This window comes from Heterocephalus glaber, unplaced genomic scaffold (assembly GCF_053883595.1).
Source record: "Heterocephalus glaber isolate CG9 unplaced genomic scaffold, H.glaber_assembly_v1.0 deba00001428, whole genome shotgun sequence".
NCBI classification, from domain to species: domain Eukaryota; kingdom Metazoa; phylum Chordata; class Mammalia; order Rodentia; family Bathyergidae; genus Heterocephalus; species Heterocephalus glaber.
In genome coordinates this window covers 28,651,002-28,675,703 of record NW_028258293.1, presented here as the reverse complement: position 1 = coordinate 28,675,703, position 24,702 = coordinate 28,651,002, and the positions used below count along the sequence as shown (strand labels likewise).

Below are 24,702 nucleotides of genomic sequence, written 5' to 3'. Positions count from 1 at the left end.
ACATGGTACTGAGAATATTTCCATGGTTTTCTACTCTACTGGATATGAACTGTTTAAGAGCAAATACCTTGTCTTGTTTGTTCACTCACCATGCATTCATTCATTTAGCAAAAGAACTTGTAGTTTCTGCTCTATCCCAACCACTATCCTCACTTCATGGGATAAAGCAGTAAACAAAGCAGACAAAACTTGTGCCATTGTAGAGATTACATTCTATTAGAAATATCTTCATCTCTATGTCCCTAGCCAATAAGTTTGGTGTGTGTGTGTGTGTATGTATGACTTTGAATAATTTCTAAGTGTCATTCTTTCTTTGAATTCTCATCCTTAATTGGCTGTAATTAATAATTTGAGAAGTGTGGTGGCTATGAGAGCCCGACAGCCCTGGTCTCGTAAATCCAGAAAGTTTCTGTATACATCTTTTTAGTTAGTCTCCCTATTGGTCTCCTATGATCTCTGCATTGGCTTCTAAAACTGTGTCATTTGTCCTTATTGCTTTGGGACAGAAACAGAATTCATGCTGGTACTAGCTAACAGTTATTATATATTCCCCCTTTGCCCTACTCACACAATCAACAGACATTACTCCCAGGATTATAAGCATCTATAATGCTCCTTAAGATTCTCATCTATCCCATAACATTTGTGTACCACCCGTCTTGAAACATTTTATCTCAGGGCAGTCTTCTCCAATTAGTATTGTATCGGTGTGTTAAAGTTACTAAGATCCAAAAAAAAAAAAGAAACTGATATCCAGTATTAGTCACAAAATTGAGAAACAATTTTTATTTTTTTACTTTACCACCAAAGCAGACCATTTTTGATAAGTCTGAATTTTCTAAAAGAGAATAATCAGTAGATAGTGAATTTAATGAAAGTACCAACAACTTCCTTAATTTTTGTAAGGATTTTTTTGTAGTAGCATTGAAAACAAAATTTAATATGTAAAAACATAGTTTGCATTCCATTTTAGAGGCTTCCAAATGGCACCCATCTCACCTACTAAATCACCCTTTTAAAGCCACAAGGGCCTCTGTTTTTTCTTCAGTGTGTACACAAACTCTTGTCTTGAGTCCTTTGGATTTGATGTTCCCTCCAACTGGAATATTCACTTCTGGCTCATTTTTACTGGAGTTATCATGACACAGTGAAGACATTGTTTTTACTCCATCTAAAGTTGCAACCCTTCAATTTTCTACCCCTCTCTCCTACTTTGTTGTTATTTCCTTGTTTGTTTTTGTGGTGCTCATACACACTAGGCAAATGCCCTATCCCTGAGTCACACCCCAATTTTATTTTTATGTGTAGCCTCTAACAGTGTATTTTCTTTTCTGTCTTTCCTAGAAGAATGTAAGTCCTACAAGGCAGAAATTTTTTTTTTTTTTTTGGTACCAGGGATCAAACTCTGGACCTTGCACTTCTGAGGCAGGCAGTGGAACCACTGAGCTAAATCCCTGGCCCACAGGAATTTTTTTTTTCTTTACTGCTCAATTCTTAATGCTTAGAACTGTTCCTAACATGTAATAAACAGAAAATATTGGTTAAAGAATTAGATGACGATGAAGCCTCGCTCAGATGCCTTCTCCTTAATATCTTCTTCTTGTAGTGCTCATATAAGATCATTTCTAAGATTCTCTTTAACTCTCATCTTCTAACACTATAGAGCTGAGAGCAGCTTATGCCACTCTCTAGGAGTTAGCTATAATTCATTTTGCTAAGCCAAGCTCTTGCAAATATCATTTGCATGCTTCTTTAGTATCTACATTGCTTACCTTCTGCCTGCCACAGAATTCTGTGTGCCTGTCTCTTTCACAGCTTGGGAAGCCTCTTCCTTGAGGGAAATGAATGGTTCCTTTGGCCCAGGCTTCATACTAAGGATTCAGAAACAGCCCTAGACTATAGGAGCTAAGCAAAACCTGAACCTGAAGCAGCTTTACAACTTTCAACAGTCTCCATTATAGTTCTGGTATCAAGTGTCAATCCCGATGGTTGCTCTGACCTGGCTACAAAATAATTCCAAATAACAAATGATTTATAGTTTTTTTAAATAAAAGAGTTTCTCAAATACTTTATTAGAAAAGCACCTGGGGAGCCTTCCTTTAAGAGTCAGCATCAAGCTGGGCAGTGTCCATGCCTGTAGTCCAGCTGCTCAGGATGCTAAGGCAGGAGTTTGAGGCCAGCCAGGGCAACAGAGTTAGACCATCTTTAATTTAAATAAAAGAGGGAGAATCACTTTCAATAGTCTTAAGATTTGTGCACTTACTTTAGACAGTGTAGGTATTTCTAACCCTGTTATATATAGTTAAAGGCAGCTGAAGAACAGAAAGGTAAAGTGATTCGGGTAATAAAAGTTATACCCAGTAAACACCAAAATAAGCTTCCATATCATAAATTCTAGAGGTGCTCTTCAACCCACCTAGGCCATGGTAGGGACCTCTCTAGCTTACCACACCCTTCTGTGCTCTTGGCATAATCTTTATCTTAGTGGATTGTAATTAACTACTGTTTGTCACCCCTAGATCAAGAATCAAATCTGACTTAGCCGGTATGGTATCACATGCCTGTATTTGCAACACTCTGGGAGGCTGAGGCAGGAAGATCACAAGTACAAGCCAAACCTGGAGCTGGGCGTGGTGGCACATGCCTATAATCCCAGCACTCAGGAGGCTGAGGCAGGAGGATCGCTGTGAGTTCAAGGCCAGCCTGAACTACTAGCAAGACCTTGTCTCAAAAAAAAAAAAAACCAAACAAACCAACCAACAAGCCAAACCTGGGCAATTTAGAGACTGAGCAAGACCGGGTCTCAAAATAAAAAAGAGATGGGGATATAACTCAGTGTAAAGGAGCTGCCCCCCCCAAACAAATCTGACTAATCTTGTATGACAGAGAGGTGTCAGTTAATCTTAGTTTACTAGAACTGTATTAAATTTTTATAACATACAAAATTAAGCACTGCTTAAGAGGGAAGTTTCCATCCATTCACTTTAGGCCAGAGAAAAACTCTTCTTTTCACTATTTAATATTTAGTAAAAATATTACAATGGAAAAACTATACAGGAGAAGTCAAGAACCTGGCTGATTGTTCCAAATGCTAGTCAGCCATGTGTGGAATGAAGAAGCCACTTTACTGTTCTGTTCCTTAGTTGCCTTACTCGTAAAATATGGAGAGAGCCATCTATCTTAAGTGATTTCCAGAAGTGTTAATCAGCATAAATTCAGTGTATAAGAAAACAATGTGCCAGCTATAAAGTATTACCCCAACAAGAGAAGTTGTTATTTACAATCTCACTGAGGGCCGGGAATTTAGCTCAGTGGTTCTGGCGCCTTCCTCATAAGCACAAGGTCCCAAATTCGATCCCCGGTACCAAAAAAAATAAGAAAATAATATAATCTCATTGAAACTACTATGCCATTCTTGGTGTATAAAACTATCATTTATTCCAGGTACCGGGAAAAAAACCCAAAATTACAATTTATATTTACGTAAAACATAAGAAATTCAGTGAAAATAATTAAATGGTAAAGCTGGTTTACCTCATGTCATCGTAACTGTTCTTGGAGTATGTCTTAACTCCGTGGGAGGTACAGTGATTTTCTTCTGGCCTGCCTCCAAAAGTGTTTCAGAACTTGACCTTTTCAGAAATGTAAACAGGCCCAGATGAATTTCCACCCATAAAAGGAAACCAGGGAAACCTGATAGACCTGCCCTGCCATGTTGATTTCTTTATTACTTGCCTATTTGGCCTAAGGGACTGTTTCTAAGGAACAATTTTCTTTTTTTTTTTTTTCCCTTAAATTTATTGGTACATTTTAGGTATAAAATACAGTTACATTCATCTTGGGATCTTGTACCTTTACGTGACGTACCTTGGTTCTTATTTTTTCCCCATTCCCCTGCCTTCCCTTCACCCCCTCCACCCTTCCCTATTTACAAAGACTTTGTTTCCATTTTTATTTCTTTTCTCATATTTTTTCTTTTCCCTTCTTTCCTTTCCCCTACCCCTCCCACTTCCCCTACTCCTTTAGACCTTTTCTTCCTATTACACAATATCAATTATACAATTTTTAATTACAATATCAAGATTTAGAGAACATTACCACAGATTTTACAGAATTTAAAAGGATATAGAAAGCATATTACAAAAATCTTTTTTGAAATAAATTTGACAACTTCTAAGAAATACCTTGGAAGACAAATTAATGAAACTAACTCTGGAGGAAATATAAAATTTGAATAGCACCTATTAAAGTTTATTCCTAGCTTGAAAATCTACCTATGTGACAACAACAGGCTCATATATATTTAAACTGAAAATTATATCAAACATTTAAAGCAGAAAAAAGAAGGAACACTTATCCCCTCATTTTAGGAAATCAGCATTGTACTAATACTAAAACTGGATAAAGATAATAGAAGAAAAAAGTATGAACATAAATAAAACTTTGTTTAACAAGACAAACTATTAGAAATCAGATCTGGCAGTATGTAGTAAGTGGTTTTATTATACGGATGGCAGTGTTGATTCAGCATTGAAAGATTCACCCCCATAAGTCATCATTTTGACAGAGGAAAGAAAAAGCCATATGATCCTGTCAGTAGTGGCAGAAAAAGTATCAAACTAAATTCTACAGCTGTTCATGGTAAAAGCTATCAGGAGCCTAGAAGTAGAACAGAACCTTCTCAACAAATTAAAGACATGTACTCCATACTTCCAGAAAAAACACCTTATATGAATGGAAAAGATACAATGCCTTCTCCCTAAGGTGGGGAACTAAGATGCAGATATCCCTACTCCTCATCTGTCCTTTAAACTTTGAAACATAGGCCCAAACCAAAATAGTCTGGCAATAAAAAGAAACAATTAGCATAGGATTGACAAGGTAGAAGTAAAATCTTTATATGTAGATGACATGATCATCTACAGAGAAAATACTAAATCTCTAGGAGCCCCTAGAACTTGTATTTGAATTTAGCAGGATTAGAAAACACAAGTTATATATAAAAATTCAGGTCTATGTATACTTGCTATAAATGAAGAATTGGATATTGAAATTTAAAAGTTATGTAGGAGTACAAAGGACCTGGAAAAGTAAAAAGAAAAAAAAAAAGCTACAGTAATCAAGGCAATGTTGGCATAAGGAAAGACATAATAGATCAATGCAATAAAACAGAATCTAGAAATAGAACCACACATGTATGGTCCACTGATTTTTGAAAGATTATTTAACATTAACATTTTATAGAACGTAAACTCAACTCAAGAGCAGAGGAAAAGATGTTTTCAACAAATGATACTAGAACACCTGGTATCCATATGTAAAAAACTAACTTTGAGCTGGGGACTTAGCTCAGTGGCTCTGCCACCTCCCTCACAAGCGCAAGGTCCCAAGTTCAATCCCCAGTACCAAAAAAAAAAAACCTCAACCCTTTATTTCCATACATAAAAGTAACTTGAAAGGATCTATGAATCTAAATATGAAAGACTAAAACTATAAAACTTTAAGAAGAAATTGTAAAGGAAAATGTTCATGAATTTAGTGTAGGCAAGAATTTTCCAGGATACAAAAAACATGATGTATAAAAGAAAAAAATTTGATAAATGAGATTCCATCAAAATTTAGAACTTTAAAAGACATCGTTAAGAAAATGAAAAATAGTCCTTAACCAGAACATATTTGTAATACATATAACCTACAACGAGAATATATAAAGAACTCTTACAGCTCATTAATAGGCAACCCAAATAAAAAGAGGACACAAGAAGATGATAAATAGCCAGTACAGCACAAGGAAAGGTGTGCAACGCTAGAGTCAGAAAAATATTAATCAGTACAATAATGAGATGAATTATACACTCATTAGAAAGATTAAGTTAAGAGTTTAAAAGAATAAATGTCAGCTTAGGTGTGAACCAGTTAGAACTTTCTAATACTGCTAATGTAAATGTAAAATGATAAAACCATTTTGGAAAACAATATAGAAATTTCTTGTATTACTGTTAAGAACCAATAGTTCTGTTCTTAAGTTTTTACTTAAGAGAAACGAAAACACATGTTCACAATAGATTTGTACATACAGGTTGACTGTCCCTTATCTGAAACTCTTGGGACCAGAAGTGTTTCAGATTTTGGTTTGAAATCCACTTGATCTGCAAAGAAGATAGCTACTCCTGCTTTTTTTCGGGTTCCTGTTGCATGGAGTATTGTTTTCCACCCTTTAACTTTCAGTCTATGAGTTTCTTTTTAAATTAAATGTATTTCTTGTATGCAGCATATTGTTGGATCTTGCTTCTTGACCCATTCTGCCAGTCTATTTCTTTTGATTGGTGAATTGAGACCATTAACATTATAACTGATACATATTAACTTATCATTGTCATGACTTTTTCTTTTTGTTGTATTCTCCCCCTTTGCATTTAATTTCTTCTCATGCCTGATGGATTCATTCTGCTGGACTTCCTGGGGTTGTGATCCTCATTGTCTTTTCCTAAGATATTGTCTAAAATTTTTTGGAGTGCTGGTTTGATATTCAGGAAGTTCCTAAGGTGCTCTTTGTCGTGAAAGTATCTTATTTCTCCATCAGTTTTGAAAGATAGTTTTGCAGGGTGCATCAATCTGGGTTGGAGGCTGTTTTCCTTTAGGGCTTGGAATACATCACTCCAACCTCTTCTTGCCTTGAGGATTTGCATTAAGAAGTCTGCTGTGATTCTGATGGGCTTTCCTTTGTATGTGATTTGTTTCTTTTCTCTAACTGCATGTAGAATTTTGTTCTTCTGTTGGGTTTCTGGAATCTTAGCTATTATATGCCTATGTGTAGATTTTTTTTGATCAAGGCTAGTTGGAGTCCTGTATGGCTCACTTATCTGTATGTCAAGTTCTTTTCCCCTGCTTGGGAAGTTTTCTGCCATCATTTCTGTGAACAGTTTTTTTATATCATCTGCACTCTCTCCCGTTTCTTCATTGACTCTGATCAGTCTTATGTTATTCTTCTTGGCATCATCTACCAGCTGCTGGATTGATTTCTCGTGGTCCCTTACAATTTTGAAGCAATTTTTCTTTTCCTGGTCACTAATTGCAGTCTTATCTTCTATATCTGAAATTCTGTCCTCACATTGGTTCATTCTGCTGCGTAAACTTTCAATAGAGTTTTTAATCTGGAAATCTGTTTGTATCTGTTTTATGGATTCCATTTGTTTCCTATGTTGGGATTCCATCATGTTCCTCAGATCCTCTATTTTTTTATCTGTATCCTCTCTAGATTTATTAATCATGTCTTGCACTATGGGCACAGCCTCTGCTATTATCTGGGAAATTATTTCTGATTTCATTTTTTTCTGATCCTCTTTTGTTGCCAGTTCAGGGAGTCATCCAGATGGTTGAGTATCAAATTGTTCCATCTCGTTTCCCTTTGGAGTTGCCTTAGGTGATCTGGAAGTGTGGTTTTGAGACTTGTTTACATGTCTTGTCATTTCAACAGATGCAGCCTGCTGTGCCTTTGTTGGGGCAACTTTTTGCTTACCCCAGTGGTCTTCAATTCTCAGCAAGCCACAGAGCTGCCTTTTCTCTGCTGCTCACCAGTACACTAATTTCTGGGTTCAGAAAGGTGGTCTTCCGGATCCCTGAGCTGACCTGTTGTCTGGGTGGTCTTCTGGCTGGGGCCTGTGCACACTTGGGATGGTGTCTAAGTGTGCCACTGGCTAGGGCCCCTAATTAGCTGTTGTCTGGGAGGGCCTTTGGCTGGGGGCTGTGCACCCCAGTTTATGTTGCGTGAGCAAGCTTCTGGCTAGGGTCTCGCACACTTACTGATGGTATTGGGGAAAACCTCTGGCTGTTGCTTGTGTGCCTGTGCAGCTCCTTTCCAAGTGAGCCCTTGACTTGGGCCAATGTGCCCCAGCCTCTGGGGTCGAGGCAAAGCCCTAGCTGGAATCTTCTTGCAGCCGGCCTGCTCTGGTCCACACTGCTGCTCCCCCAACTAAAGGCAACTGGTGTGCCTTTATTGCAGAGATTTTCTTCACTTTTCAGGTGGGCTTTAATTTTCATCAATGGGCCTCAGAGAGGCCCTCTTTCTGTTGTTCACTTCTACTCTATCTTCTCAAGCTCAGAACAATGTCCTTTATGACCCCTGCAACTCTGTGGTATGGATCCAGGTAATGGCTCGGCACAGCCAGGGGGGACTTGGGGGAGGTGTGCTGGCACCTGTGTGGCTCACCTCCTTGGCGCTCTGGGCAGGAACAGTTTTCTTCCAAAATGAAAATAGTAGTTTTGTTTCAAGGCCTTTAGCAAATAGTAGTTTCAAGAATAAAAATTAGAGGTCAAGGGCTGGTGAGCCAGTGGTATTAAAAAAAGATGAGTGATATTGGTATCTAAAATTAGAATTTTATTGTGAGAAGTAATTTGAGAGCAGATTTCAGAAGAGAAAACTTAGGCCCGGGGAGGCGGAATGAAGTGGTTTACTAGATCAGTGACAGAGTAAAGTAGTAGAAAGGTTGCCAGAAACATTTCAGATATAGGGAATAGCTTGAGCAAAGACCTGAAAGTAGGAAATGGCTAGGAATGGTCTTGACTGTACATGTATTACAGAGGGCTTCTTCAAAGACGTTCTTTTTCATATCCTAAAGTGTTATCACTCTACTATATTCTATTTCAGGGAGCCCCTTGACCGAGCGGAAAGTACCCATACCCAGTTGTTGTGTATCCTTTGCAACAGCAGATGAGCCATCTCCTGTATACACCCAAGTGGTTGAAAACACAGATTCCCCCATCTGGAACTTTCAACATCAGTCAAGGTGTGTATTTTCTGATGTTCATCACCCTTCCAGAATTTTCTTTTTATTCCAGGAGATGAACTCAGATCAAAAAGTGTAACAGATACAGTAGTATTTGAGCAAAACTGGAAAAATGCTTTCCTTATGTAGACAGTCATTTAATCCTAGTGCTTATGAATTCACTGCTATCAGTGATTTAAAGGTTTGTTGCAGTGTTTTTAATTCTGGTTGGTACAGCTCAAAAATTATTCAGTGAAGTGGCTTTTTATATGCCCTGCCAGTTGTAGGCACTGCAAAGATAATTAAGATAATACTCTTTGAGCCAGGCATGTTGGTACCTGCCTATAGCCCCAGTACTCCAGGAGGCTGATAGGAGGATCATGAGTTTGAGGCCAGCCTAGGCTACATAGTAAGTTCAGGGGCAGACTAGAACATAGTGAAACCTCATCTTAAAAAAAGGAGTGTGGGGGGCGGGGGCAGAGATGTAGCTCAGCGGCATAGTGCTTGCCTGGCAAGCATGAGGCCCTGAGTTCAATTCCTGGTACCTCTCCCTTCTTGGCCTTTTGGCTAAGATCATGTGTTTTTAAAAAACCCACTCTGCACTAGGCACAGTAGCATCCTGCCTGTAATCCCAACTGCTCAGAGAAGGCTGAGGCAGGAGGATCCCAAGTTCAAGATCAGGCTAGGCAAATTAGCAAGCCCCCATCTCAAAATAAAAATATTTTTAATGGACTAGTAAAGGAGTAGGGATTTGCTTGGTAGTAGAGTGCCCCTAAATTCAATTCCCAATACAAAAAAACCGAAAAAAATCAGAACACTTTCTACTATTGAGGAGTTAATGATCTACTTGGAAAGAAACACAAATAAAAATTAGGATACAATCAAGAATGACAAGTATGTAAAAAATAAAAAGGATGCTAGTGGAGCTCAAAGAAATGGGTTAGTTAGACCAACCTGGAAGTTCAGGATAAGCTTCATCAATAAGACAGTCACCTCTGCTCAATACTGAAGAATGAAAAAGAGTGGGGAGAGTATTCCAGGCAGAGAGGACTAATCTCAGGAAAGGCTATGGATTATATATCCTTGGAAAAGACTTCTGGTACAGTAGAAAGAGACTATTCTTTGAACCAGAAAGACTTGGCCTCCAATCTCATCTCTGGTTTTTTGGGGGTTTTTTGTTTGGTTTTTTTTGGTACCAGGGATCGAACTCGGGACCTTGCACTTGCGAGGCAGGCGCTGGAACCACTGAGCTAAATCTCTGGCCCTCATCTCTGCTTTTTATTAGCTATGTAAGCAAATTATATAATAATATCTCCAAGGCTTGGATTCCTCATTTATAAAGTAGGGATAATTTTATAGGTACAAATGAGATGAAATTTAGGAAAATTGCTTCATCGTACCTAGTATATATCCATCATATAAATGTCAGCTGTCCTTTGGAGGACTAAAATATAGGAGGTAGAATCCTATTAATCAAGTTGCAGTGCCACTCAGAAAAAGGGAGCTGGCAGAGATGGCACAGAACTGGCATGCAAGGTTGGTCCTCCTTTTCTTCAGTTATTGGTCATCATTTAAAATATAGCTCTTAATACTAACTATAGTTAATGTTATTACACTGCGTTACCTCTTATAAGTTTAATTCTTGCCCACCAACACTAGCCATACTATATGGTATTTTCTCACAATACACATACAGTTATGTTTGTGTACCTAGTTAAGTTTCAGCAATTGCTCACATGTTCAGTGTTGTGTAATTTGAAAGGCTGGTCTGAGTGAAAACTTGTAATATAATTCCTAATGGTGAGCTACTGGAAATTACAGAAATTCTGGTGCTGGTGGCCAAGGAATGCTATCCAAAATATCAAGACCTGGTCCAGAAGTCAGGGATTATTGAGCTTCAAAGTAGAGATGATTTTTCATCACAAAAACAACATAATGTAATTTATAAAACTTTTTGAATTTGGTGAAAGAACCTTTACAGCTGAAGAAGCTGTGATCTAGGGAAATTATGTAGTCCGCTGGTAACAAAGGCAGGGTTAAAAGAAAAATGAATAGTAGTACATTTACAATTCTTTCATCACAAAATTATTTCATCTGATCCTCCTGGCTCCTTGTATGTAGATAACATTATCCCATATAACAGGTGGGAGGACCAGGGTTTCAAGACACTAAGTGCATGCACAGGGTCAACTCAAGTACTAATAGTAGAGCTAGAATTTAAAGGTGAATCTTTTGACTCCCAGCTGACACTGTGTTTGTTTCAGTTTAGCACGGTCCATTGTGTTGGCTTTTTTCAATGTACTTTCATCAGTATATGTCTGTAATACATCATAATTACAATCATCTTGAGGTATTGTTGCCTATCACGTCTTAGCATTTTTACTTCCCCTTGTTGATCTTGAAGTAGGCTCTCTTAAGATCACCAGTGGTGTTTAGGAAACAAAATTAAGTCTTTCAGTCTTCTCTGGATCTCCATTTTGTTCAGCTGGAGGATTGGCACCTGGTTTAGAACTTTACAGAATTTAATTTGTAATTGAAAAATCATAATTTGCTTCTTACAGAATGTATTCAAGGTGCTCAGTGATTTACACTTCAACTTCTTTATTAGGAAAACTGGGCACTTTCTTATTTTGTTGCCTTGCTTCTGTACTGTGTAGCATTGGAATCAGGCAAACCAGGAGTCAAAACCCAGCCCCACCAGTTTCTCTTATGTAACCTTAAGCAAATCACTTTACATCTCTGATTCTACTAGGTCCATAATCTGTAAAATAGGGGTGATGATTCCCATATCGCAGGCTTTTGTGCAGATCAAATATACATGAGACATTTGACACTACCCCTGACCCAAGGTAGTCACTCAATAAATGTTCTTTTTGCCTTCTCCCTTATCACCATTCCCCTATCTGAAGGCATAAAAAGAATCCTTACCCACCCCAATCGAGCTGTCGTTGCATATTGAGAAACTCCCTTCCTATGCTCCCTTCTCTGTCTTTAGAGAAACAGAGACTGGACATGGGAGATTCTACAGTGGCAAGGGGAAGTGCCCTCACCAGGGGTCCTGGCAAATTACTTCACCTCTGAACTGCCATCCCTTTCTGTTGACTGTGAAGATAAAAGTATGTTGGGCTGGGGATTTAGCTCAGTGGTTCCGCTGCCTGCCTCGCAAGCTCAAGGTCCCGAGTTCGATCCCCAGTACCAAAAAATAAAAAGTATGTTGTAGAATGGTTTTTGTGAAGATGAAGTGAAGTAATGTTGGTAAGCTACAGTGTGTCTTCAAATCTTGTTTCATACTAAAGAAGATTCCCACACAGTTAATTTGTGGTAATTGTCTATCTTAATAGGCTATCAAAAGAGCTTCTTCTGGACCCACAGCAAACTCTGGTCTTCAAAGTCTGGCATAAAGGAGGTATGAACTTTGTTGTTCAAATATTTATCAGGTTGTAAAAATAAACTCACATCCTATTGATAATATGTCAATTTTTTTTCTTTTTTTGACTACGTGAAACCATGGCACTGATGGTACTAGGAATGCATATGTGTGGTAAAAAATCCCACAGAAAGCCTCATTGTTCTCCTATAGAATTTAAGTACTTAGAAATGATCTTTTGTTTGCCTGCTTAGTGCAGAAATCCAAGTATATTTGTACCCTTCGAATTTTATCTATCAGTAACCATAATCTACAGCATGCCACACACAAGTGTTTTTTCTACACTTTGATATTAGGTCTTCTGCCTACTCTAGCTTCTAAAGCAAGTCCCCAGCATTTTCAGGTACAAGACAAGGTCTGACAGGTTCTCCTTCCTTGTTTTCTTTTTTGTTTGTTTTTTTTGTGTGTGCTTTTTTTGGGGGTACTGGGGATCGAACTCGGGACTTTGCACTTGTGAGGCAGGCAGCGGAACCACTGAGCTAAATCCCCGGCCCTCTCCTTCCTTGTTTTAAGAACCTCTGTCAGAGGGAGGTATTGACATCATGATCATTGAACCCAGTTTTACTTAACTACAATTTATTAACGCATTCATGATGGGGCCGTAACTCATATGTCTCGCTGCCAAGCAGCTTGAAGCACCAGTGGTACATGCATGACTGTCCCATGCATAATTGTACTGCTTCTACCACCAGTGCCCTAGCAGCATGATGGGACAGTCATGACATGTACCATCATTGGTTCGAGCTGGCGGGAACATGTTAATAGGCATAACCCAGCAATGTTAAGAATATTGCCTCCAAAGCCAAATTCTTTAGATTCAAATGCCATTTCTGCCCCTTACTGTAGTGAGGTGACCTTGAGTGATCAACTTAACTTCTCTGTGCTTCAGTTTCCATAGCCATAAAGTAGGGATAATAACAATACCTATCTCATAGGGTTCTGAGAGAAATAAATAAAAGCCTGACAATAAATACTCTGTCAATTTTTATTGTTTTTATTAGTGAATGTCATTGTGCTGAGAGCTTGATAAACAGCTCTAATCCTGTAATGTTAAAAAATAGAATTAGTCTGATTTTGTAGATATAGACATAAGGAAGTTTAGTGGCCTGACAAAGGTTGTAGACCTTTTAATTGACGGAGCCATGATTTTAGCCCAGTTTTGACTGACTGTACAGCCTTCACTGCTTGTACTTCACTGTGCTAGCAAGATCAGATGACCCAGAAATATGAGGTGATGGGGACATCCGGTTGTTCATAGCTTGATAAATTTCATCTCATTAAATTGCTCTGTAAATTTAGCTTCTTTATTTTTCCTGCTGGGGTTGGTTTTGAAATCTTTGGTGGTTTTAAGTCACCTACAGAGTGATATTTTGTTTCCAGTGCTATTTCATTATTGACTACAAAGCCCAAAAATCCCCAGAGAGTAATCAGAGTATAAAGAAAGTTGACTTATCTTTCTGCCTGGGCCACTGTTTGTGAAAGCTGGTGTGAACCTTACTCTGATGATTAGTTCCTTCATGCTTTGCCCACTACCAACCTGATCAATGTAGAGGAACTGACCAGAAATCAATTTTCTATGTATCAACACAAGGAATTCCTGCTATAATCTAGCTAAGCTTCACAAAAGAGCTCTCTTTCCTCTCTTGCTTTCTTTGGCGGGGGGCGGGTGTACTGGAGATGGAACCCAGGACCTTGTGCCTTCAAGGCAGGTGGTGGCACCACTAAGCTAAATCCCCACCCCTCTTGCTTTCTTTTATCTAAATTACTATAGAAATTGTTGAGCAGACCAGAGTTTATCTCAATTCAATTGCAGAAAAAAAAAAAAAAGGAATAAGCTATGGTCCTGGGGAGATCTGAGTCAAATCTTTTTATACTACCGTTTACTGTGTGATGTAAAGTAGATAATTTTATCTCTCTCTTCTTACATTTCTTTTCTTATTTATAAAATTAAGATAATAGTACTTGACTTTCTAGGGTTTTATGAGGATCAGAAATAATATAAAGTACTTGCCACGTAGTTGTTGCTTAATAAAGCTATTTTTAGGGCCGGGGATTTAGCTCAGTGGTTCTGCCGCCTGCCTTGCAAGTGCAAGGATCCGAGTTCGATCCCTGGTACCAAAAAAAAAAGCTATTTTTATTATTTTTTCCTGTTTTGCTAGGATTTTGGGGGTATAGAGAACAAAATACATTTCCTATATTCAAGACCCCTAAGGGGTCCTGTAAGATGCTATTTTAAATAGAAGTGAGAAAAATCCCTAGACCAAGGTAACCAATATTCATCTAATTCTATCTCTCAGTATATGTAGATATCTTTTTCCTCTTAACTCCACCCTTTCCACACAGATTCAGCACACATATTACAGAAAGTATGCTCTCTGCCAGTCACTAAGTGCCAGGGTTACAAAAGTAATATAAAACAGATATAGTCCTCTCCTTGCAGAGCTTATAGCCAGTGGGGGACACAAAATACTTACATTATAATATGATTAACAGTACAGGGCATTCTGGTAGATGACATCTAACCTAGACTTACAATATCAGAGAAAGCTTTCTAGACCATACCTTACCTGGGATATGAAGGAGTAGGACATTCTGTAGTCAGAGGGAATATAGTAAATATAGTACCCTGTCCTGGTATTCCAAGGGATTATTTGTTTTCTTTTCTCATTTGTGTTAGTTTGTTCTTAATTAAATGTAATGTACATGAATGTCTTAGAAAATTTGCCAATAACAGACAAGTATAAATAGGAAAATGCAAATGTATCCTAAGATTTATTGCCCTGAGGGAAACTGAGGCATAAACCTAGGGATAAGAGCAAGTGTTTATTAAATTCAAGGATGTTTACTAGTTGCCTGTATCAAAAGGACAGGGTTCAACCCTGCCAGCTCTTCCCTGACATACAGAAAGGGAACTCTAGCAGCCACTGGTAGCTCTCTCAAACTCATTATCATCTTCTGTTATGGATTTGGAGTCACCAAACTCCCCCAGTCACCTGAATCAGCTTCTCTGTGCGGGATATGTCCAGCCACATTGCCCAGCTCTTCTCTTTCCCCACAGATGAGGAGAGAGTGATTGGTTTTGCCTCAGTGGATCTCTCCCCGCTGCTCTCTGGCTTCCAGTTTATCTGTGGCTGGTACAACATTACCGATTTCAGTGGAGAGTGCCAAGGGCAAATAAAAGTTGCCATCTCCCCTCTGGAGAGTTTGATACACTTCAAAGAAGAGAGGCAAGCAAGACGTGGGATGGAGACCCAAGCATCACTGGTATGTGCTAATTTAGAAGGGTTCTGCTGAGCAAAACCTGCACAAAGATTCTTTACATTTTGAGGTACTTTTGATCTTACAGAACACATTATATATGGATTGGCGTCTCCTAACAATCTGTTTAATTTTGGGGGGTGATGAAAAAGTTCTGGAATTAGATAATAGTAGTTGCAGAACAGTGAATAGCCTGAAAACCATGAATAAAACATTTTTAAGGGGTAAATGTAATAATACATGAATTACATATCATTTTTAAATAAAACAAGGTTAGTTGCAGCGTAGAATCTGAAGCTATATCCATTGTTTTTTTTTAAAAAATTCTGTCACAATAAAATCATTGATCTTTCATAAAAAAACAAAAAGACTGGGAAGAGAGGAATTAGCAATGGTGAATAAAGACAACTCTTTCAAAGAACTCAACTATAAAAGAAAGAATAATTTTCCACATTATCCCAACTCTACTGAGGCAAAAGATTTGCTTTATTCACCTCTTTCAAACATCCATGGATCCAGTGTCTGACATAGAGTGGATATCAATATTGAATGGATGAATGCATTAAAAAATGACCAAGAGTTTATTGATCCCTATACATAGCAAGATCTTTTCTTCAGCTCAACTCTAGTAGTCATAGACAAGAAATGTCGTAGCCCCATGGAAACTAAACATAAGATGATCTTCAGCCAGTTTACAAACTAGCTGGAGGAATAAAATCATAAACATAGAAAAGCAACTAAAAAGAAATGGATAATATAGTCTGTAAGATAAAGATAACAGCACTATTGACTTCATAAGATCATCATAAAGTTTAAATGAGAAAATATAAATTGCTTAGCGCAGTGTTCAACACACAGAAAGTGAGCCAGGTGTGATATTACACACCTGTAATCCCAGCATTCAGAAGGCTGAGGCAGAAAGATCACTTCAAGTTCAAGGCCAGCCTGGACTAGATAGTGAGTTCAAAGTCAGTCTGCACATAGTGAGCCCCTATGTGAAAAAACAAAAACAAAAACCTATAGACACACATACACACTGAGTACACAAAGTACTCGGTATTATACTGAGTAAATTTTACAAATTTATGTATATACTTTGTTCCACAAAGGTTTATGGTAATTCATGTACCATTTTTTATTACTTATACAGATCCCAATGTACAGTCCCTTTTCCTTCCCTGCCTCTGATATATATGCTGGGTTCCCCAGCTGTATTGCAAGACACACTCAAGACCAGCTTACTCACACCTCTTCAAAGGACCTTGATTTCTCCTCTCCTGGAAGGTGAGTAATTCTCAATAGGAAGAAATAGGCTCAAAGAGAAGAAGTCTATGGACTGGCTTATCATTTCTCTTTCCTTTGTTAGAGGAAGAAACTGCAGGCAGGCGAGGAACTTTGTTGATCTCTCACCTTAAGATCTATGGAAATGAAATTTTATAAGATAGGAACTAGAATTTTGACTGCTATCAAAAGGATTACTTCAGTACCAGGGCCACTCTTCTCTTATCCTCAGAACCCTTTAACCTTTTTTGAGAAATATATTATCTTTCCTCTCCCAAAACTATATGCCAGGTTGCTTTGCAAAAAGCTGTTGGACCATCTTTTTCATGAATCCAGCCATGAACATGCAGATGGATATCAGGGCTAGAGCATGTTCCCTCTTGTCAGATGACAGACCCTAAAAGTAAGATTGCTTCTTTCATGGGCCAGGGATTTAGCTCAGTGGCACTGCACCTGCCTCGTAAGTGCAAGGTCCTGAGTTCGATCCCCGGAACCAAAACAAACAGAGAGCAAAGGAGGCTGGAATTATAAAAGGCAAGGAGAAACTTTTGGAGATGATAGATATGTTTATTATCTTGAGGTATAATGGTTTCCTTGGATATATACAGTTATTAAAATTCATCGAATTGTATACTTTAAGTATATGAAGTTTATTCCATATCAGTTATATCTTAGTAAAACAGTGGATCTGAAACATTTTTACTTTGGAACTCTTTAACACTATTAAAAATTATTGATTCAGTGGCTTCGCTGCCTGCTGCACAGGCGCATGGACCCAAGTTCGATCCCTGGTACCAAAAAAATAAAAATAAAAATTATTGATGACCCAGCATACCTGTAGTCCTAGCACTGAAGAGGCTGAGGCAAGAGGATCACAAGAATTGTCAAATAAAAACTTAAAAGAGCAAATAACCCAATTTTAAAATAGGCAAAGAATCTGAATCTATTTCTGTGAAGATATACAAACAGCCAATAAGCCCACAAAAAGATACAAATCAAAATTACAGTGAGAATACCACTTCACATCCACTAGAGTGACTATAATTAAAATGACAAATATCACAAGTGTTAAGAATGTGGAGAAATTGAAACCCTCATACATTACTGATGAGATTGTAAGATGGTGCAACTGCTTTGGAAAAGGGTTGGCCATTCTTTAAAAGTTTAAAGGTAGGGGCTGGGGATTTAGCTCAATGTTTCTGTCACCTGTCTCGCAAGCTCAAGGTCCCAAGTTCAATCCCTGGTACCAAAAAAAAAAAAGTTTAAAGGTAAAGTAACTATATGATCCGGTAATTCTACTCCTAGATATATACCCAAAGAAATATGTCCACACAGAAATGTATATACATATTTTTGTTTGTTTGTAGGAGCGTTATTTCAGTAACCAAAAAGTAGAAACAACCCATATGTCTGTTAACTGACAAGTAGATAAAATGTGGTATATCCATACAATAGAATATTATGCAGCTATGAAAAGAAATGAAGTACTGATACAGATTGCAACATAAAAGATTTTTTTTTGGTACCAAAGCTAGAAAAGAATGAGGGTGATGAAATAGATTAATACATATTGAAGGCTCATAACAAGGTTTGGCATGAAAATAAGGGCTCCATGTATATTATTGTTGTTATTTTAGGTGTATGTTTTAGAGAAATCATTCAGACTATAATGTGGAGAATGGAAGAAAATGGAGTGGGCTGCCTGCCTCGCAAGCGCGAGGTCCCGAGTACCAAAAAAAAAAAAATTGGAGTGGGTAAAATCGAAGGCAAGATTATTTGGGAGACATTTGTAATCCAAGCAAGAGTTGATGAAGCCAGAACTGTGATAGTGGGAATAGGTTTGGAGTGCCATTTTAGTTTTCCCAATGGCTGGGAATTTATTTTGCTCCCATTTTCTCATGACAGAAGTAGTACCACAAGAAGCCCAGCATCACGTCATGAAGAGCATATGCAGAACATCCGCCGATTTCATGAATCCCTGCAGCAGGGAGAGGTAGTCTCAACAAGTGACAACAAACTCACCAAGTCACCTTTGTCTTCCAACACCTCCATTCTGACTTCTCTAAGGTAGGACCTTCTGCTCAGAAAAGACACAGGAAACCAGTAGGGGATGGGCAATGTGTAAAGCTGCATTTTTATCAGCTACTCCTGCTCAGGAGGTTTAGTTAAAGGCACTTGTGCATGTCATTGCTGGCTTGGACCTTGGAGCCTCATAGGATTCCTCATTGATGAATCTCTCTCAGTTTAGAGCCATCCACTCTTTCCTGGGGGAATTCTATTGCCAATCCACTTATAAATACAGAAACTTTAGCTTGTTCACTAAAACTTAATAACCATCCTCACATCTACTTAGCCTCTTTACAATTTCCAAAGCCTCATCCTGCCCACTGTCTTTTTCTTCACAACCAGTGGCTTGCTTCTTCCACACCAGCATCTGTCCTGTTAACACCTCCTGTCCCTTTCTTAGTTTAGTTAGCACTGAGCCATAGAACCACTGTGAGAAGTGAAAGTGCTGCTATAGATCAGCAAGATCAGCCTCAAGGTTATCTAGGGAGAAGTATGGTGCAGTGGAAAGGACTTGGTTTCAGAGTTAGACTTGACCTCCAGTCCTGGCTCTGCCATTCCCGGTGGAAGAGAGAGCCATGCTGTCAGATAATTATAATGCAGGGTAGTAAGAACTGCAGGTTTCCTGGCCAAGAGTAGACAGTTACATTCTGGGTTAGACATGGAAAAATTTGAAGAAGTCACATTTGAACTGGTCTTTAAAGGAACAGATAAATAAATGTGAAGGATATTCTTCTGTGCAGAAAGAATACTGCCAAGGGACAGAGATATAAAACAAGTCAAATTTGGGGAAACACCAGTGCAGATAGGAAAAAGCTGATAATACAAGGAGCAGGGCAAATTCCAAAGGGGTCAGATCATAAAGGGCCTTAAATATAAAGCTAAGAGTTTGACTTTTAGAACAATTATTCTCAAGTGAAGAGTGATGGGGAGGAAAGAAAGAAAGTGTTTAAAGTGTGAGAAAAAAATTAAAAGATTGTATATTTGTTAAAAATTAACCTATCCTTTGCTTTCATAATGCAAATTTAGGAAAGAAAACTTATGTCTCATCAGCAAAATCATTTTTGCTTGAGACATGTTTAAAAGGATTAAGTAATAGGGCTATGGGAAAGTGCCTAAACTTACATTGCAAAGAAATAACATGTTCTAATTCTCACCTTAGCCTGGAAAAATACTAGTGGTGCAGGCTGTTTAAGTAAAACCATTGATGGTTTGGCTGTACTTTATTGGATCGTTGATATATTTGGACCCCTCGATGGGGTGATAACTCTCCTGCACCTTAGTGCAGTTTCTGTCAACCTCAACACCCTTTATGTTTTGTGGTGAAGGCCGTTGTATTGTAAGATGTTTAGCATCCCTGGCCACTATACACTATACCAGTAACATCTTTCCCCCAGCTGTGACAACCAAAAGTGTCCAGACATTGCCTAATGTCCCCTGGGGGGCAAAGTCATCAGTGGTTTAAAACCACTGTCCTAGAGTGGTGGTTCTCAGAATTCATATATCAAAATCACATGGAGGGCCTATCAGAACACTGATTCCTGACTTAGTAGGTGTAGGGTGAGGACTGGGAATTTGCATTTCTAACACAGTCTCATGTAATGCTGATGCCCCTAGTTCTAGAATTAGGCTTTGAGAGCCCTGGAGGGATCTTCTACCAAATGGAAATGAGACAACTTGCATTATTTTCTTGATACAGAGAGCCCTAGGGGCCAGGGATTTAGCTCAGTAGTTCCACCGCCTGCCTTGAAAGCACAAGGTCCTGAGTTCGATCCTTGGTACCAAAAAAAAAACCAGAGAGCCCTTAAACTTGCTTCACTTGAATTACAGCAATCCTATGAGACCTGCAGGACAAGTATTAATAAACTTGTTATACTATAGAGAAAATTAGTTTAGTGTGGGCCAGTTGATGGGCTGTGGTTTTACACCTAGAACCTCTGACAAGACCAGTGGGCCTGCATATTTTGTAAAGCTTCAACAAGTGTACATTTGCTTGCATGGTCCTGCTGAACTATTTGTCCACGTGGCATACATCAGAATACAGAGACTTAAATGATTAAGTGTTACTTGATAGAACCTCTGGTGATAGAATGAAGATGAACTCTTTTCTCTGCTTTTATTTGAATTTGATTCTAAGACATACAGACCATTCCTGACAAAAGGACAAAAAGACTTCCAGTTCTCTTCACAGGAATTTAGTGTCTGTGTTGTGCTATTTGTACCAGACACATTAAATGTACTAGAAAAATAGAGATGTTTACAATATTATCTTCTATTCCCAGATGTTTATGGCCAGTTAGAGAAACCAAATTAAGAAATAATGAAGGGCCCAGGATTTAGCTCAGTGGTTCCCCGAGTTCAATCCCCGGTACCAAAAAAAGAAAAAGAAAAAGAAATAATGAAAAACTTAAGGGGAAATCTAAGACAATATGGGGTAAAAATGCTGTGAAGGAGTAAACTTAAGGGAGAGGTGACCAAAAGATCTGGGCTTATGACCTTTGAAAAGGAGAAAAATGAGCACAAACATGAATGGAAAGAACAGATACGACAGAGAGTAGCTTGAACTCAGGAATCAGTATCAGCAGAAGTGTAAGGAAAGAGTGGCCCCACCTGGGACAGAGCCCATCTGTTATCACGGGGAAAAGTGCAAGACTTGGAGCTGCAATTTCTGAATATATTGTCCTTATCCTGGACAAATCACTTGAATTCTTTGAACATCAAATTCTTTTAATAATTACTGATCTCAAATGGTTGGCTGAGAATTAAACAGGAAAATATATTTGAAAACAATCCTATCCAGCTGAAAGTTAGTGTAACTTCTCATTGGAGAGTGGTGAAAATATATGCAGCTCCATTGAAGATCTTTAAAAGCACTTATTTAGAACAAATTTTTAACTTTTTAAAATTTTTTTTAAAAATAAGGGCACTTATTCATATCCACTTATGCAATCAGCATTCATTTATTTTGTGCTGAGCACTATGCTAGAACATCATAGAGATCATAGTAAACGAGGGGAAATTTATATGAAATTAAAAAGTTATGCAATTGAAGAGTACAGAAAGAACTGTGGAGCCACAGGTGGAATCCCTGACCAGTTTTTTTTCTTCTTCAGGCAAAGTCTCACTATGTAGTTCAGACTGCCCTTGAATTCACTATGTAGCCCAGGCTGGCCTCAAACTTGGGGTGATCCTCCTGCCTCAGCCTCCCAAGTGCTGGGATTGTAGGCATGCACCACCATTCCTGGCTCCCTGAACCAATTTAGAGGATCAGGGAGGGCTGGTTAGAAGAGGTCTTGCTAGAAGAATTGGGAATGGTTAGCAAAGGACAGTGTTACTTTGGATTAGGGCTTTTATTCTGTGAGAGTAAGAAGTGAGGACTTCAAGGGTAGTCAAGAATGATTCCTTATAAAAAGGTTGCTTTTTTGCTAGACATTAGAAGAGGAACCACATTAGGCAGGGAGGGGACAAAATTGCTGTTGGCACAGAATTGTAGTCAGAGAGGTAAAGGATGAATGGTAGGTTGGAGAGAAAGAGCTCTATAAATAGACCAAGTGACTAAGCTTGAGACAGTTCTAGCTAAGTGGATGCACCTTGAGACCATACTCTTAGTGAAATAAATCGGACACACGTGTAAATACCATATTGCTTCTCTGGTGTGAGGAACCAAAAGTGGAAATAAGGACCAAAATGTATAATAGACATTGGAAAATGGGAAGAAATGTTCAAATGAGAAGGGGAACAAGAGAGGGGGAAGAGGGGGAAAGAAGAACAGGGGAAAAAAAGAGAATAGAAGAAAAAAATAGAAACAAAGGTTTTGTAAATAAGGACAGGAAGAGCCGGGGATTTAGCTCAGTGGTTCCAGCACCTGCCTCGAAAGCACAGGTGATTCCCAGTACCAAAAACAAACAAGGACAGGAAGAGAGGTTGAAGGGAGGGAAAAGGAATGGGCAAAAAGGAAGAAGCAAGAAATACATTATCTACAGGTACAAATTCCCTATGATGAATGTTATCATTAGGTATATCTAAAATGTACCAATAAAATTTTTTACGCCAAAATAGACCAAGTGAGAGGTTTTAAGGTTCTGGCTCAAGTGTTACACAAAAGAGTCTTGTGAATTCTTGTGCTCTCCATGAATGACCCTTTTGTTATCTCCCTCCCCGCTTTTTTTTTCCAGGAAGAATCTGAGTGAGCTAGATGAGATCCAGCAGTATTTCAGCCAAAAGCTCACCAAGCCTTTCCTGCCTCTCAGCCCTCACACTAATACTGCCATCTTTCAGTGCCAGGAGAACCACAGGGACCAGTCTGGGCCAGGAGTCAGCAGCCTAGACCCTCAGAACCAGTGCATTCTGGAGAAATCCAGTAACCTGGTGTTGCAAATCAGCTCCTTAATTTCAGGTATGGCTCATTTGTGTCTGCTTCAGGTAAGCCTCTCTAACAGATTGATCAACAGTTTTCACATCTTTCGTTTTTTGAGACAGGGTCTCACTATATAGTCTTTTTTTGTTTTGTTTTGGTTTTTTTGGTACCGGAAATTGAACTCAGGACCTTGAGCTTGCTGGGCAGGCATGGAACCACTGAGCTACATCCCCAGCCCTTGCTTTGTACTTCAGGCTGGCCTTCAACTCACTGTGTTGCCCAGGCTGGTCTCAAACTCACAGTGATCCTCCTGCCTCAGCCTCCCAAGTGCTGGGATTGCAGGCACACACCACCACACCTGACCTATCTTCCTTTTTTAAAAAGAGACATATTGTGCTCGCTTCGGCAGCACATATACTAAAAAGAGACATATTGGTATGGCACAGGAGCATGCAGCAGTGGAAAGAGCATTGAACTACAGGCAGAAGATGCAGGGCCTTGGTAGGTTTCTGGATAGACTTGCTGTATGACCCTGAGCATCTCTTTTCACTTCTTGAGCTTTTGTTTCCCCAACCAAAAAAAAGAGAAGAGTGGGTTAGATGAGTTGTTTCTACCAGTTCTTAAACCTGTGCCAATAATTTTTCAGAAAAATCAACTACAAACTGGTTAAATTCTAAGTTTCAAAACCCAGAAATCTGTATCTTAGTAAGCACCCTAGCTGGTTCTGGATGTTGGGAGTTCATAGTCCACCTTTTGAAAAACCCCTCAGAAAAGTGATTCTCACTTTGGCTGCAGGTTGGAATTATCAAGAGGGTTATAAAAATCCATCTGCCCTGGCTGCACCACAGGGCAACAGAATCTCTGAGGCTGGAACCCACACATCGGTGTTGTTTATTAACACACACCCCTCAGTAATTCTAGTGTGTGGCCAAGACTGAGACCTCCAGAGCGACTGTTTCCCAAACTTGCCTGAACATAAGAATTACTGGGGCGCTTATTTTGAAATGCAGATTCTCAGGTCTTGTGCCATCATTTTGAGTCAGGATCCAGGGTTAAGACCTGGAAATCTTTATCAGGCAAGCTTTAGGAAGGATTCACTTGGCATCATTTTTGCTCAAAGAAAACATAGATTCTACATTGGGATGAGTGAATTCAATTTTCTGTTTAAAGGTGGGAGCGGGGGGACGTACCATGATAGGCAAAGATAGTTCTCCCAAGAAAGAAAGCATGAGAGCAAAACAGAAGGAAGGCTTGTTTGAGAAAGAGATGGAAGCAAATAAGGGAACCACTTTAAAGGGATATATTAAAAGAAGTCAGAGAAGAGAATTGAAGGATTAAAGCTGGAAGCCCTTGAGGCCCAACTTGTAAGTTTAATGCTTATCCAAAAGAAAATGGGGGAACTGAGGGTGTACATGCATGTAAGGTCCTGAGTTCAGTCCCCCACACCACAGAAGGAAGTGAGGGAGCAGGGGGAGTTCTCAGCAAAGGGATGGCAGAATGAGAGCTGATTTTCACAAGGACAGGATGAATCTGAAATGAGATGTTTAAAT

General features: G+C 38.9%; 1 protein-coding gene across 8 annotated transcripts in view; it reads left to right on the top strand.

Moving 5' to 3' along the window:
• C2cd3 (C2 domain containing 3 centriole elongation regulator) overlaps nt 1-24,702 on the top strand; it is a 136,344-nt gene that overhangs the window by 94,770 nt on the left and 16,872 nt on the right. For 7 of the 8 annotated variants that reach the window (XM_087211326.1, XM_087211322.1, XM_021243320.2 and 4 more), the window contains 6 exons: nt 8,648-8,786; nt 12,107-12,171; nt 15,251-15,456; nt 16,601-16,734; nt 18,637-18,798; nt 22,971-23,191. In XM_087211326.1, coding sequence (XP_087067452.1) covers nt 8,648-8,786; nt 12,107-12,171; nt 15,251-15,456; nt 16,601-16,734; nt 18,637-18,798; nt 22,971-23,191 — 927 coding nt within the window. The remainder of the gene's footprint in view (nt 1-8,647; nt 8,787-12,106; nt 12,172-15,250; nt 15,457-16,600; nt 16,735-18,636; nt 18,799-22,970; nt 23,192-24,702) is intronic. The other variant, XM_087211321.1, reaches the window with a different exon arrangement.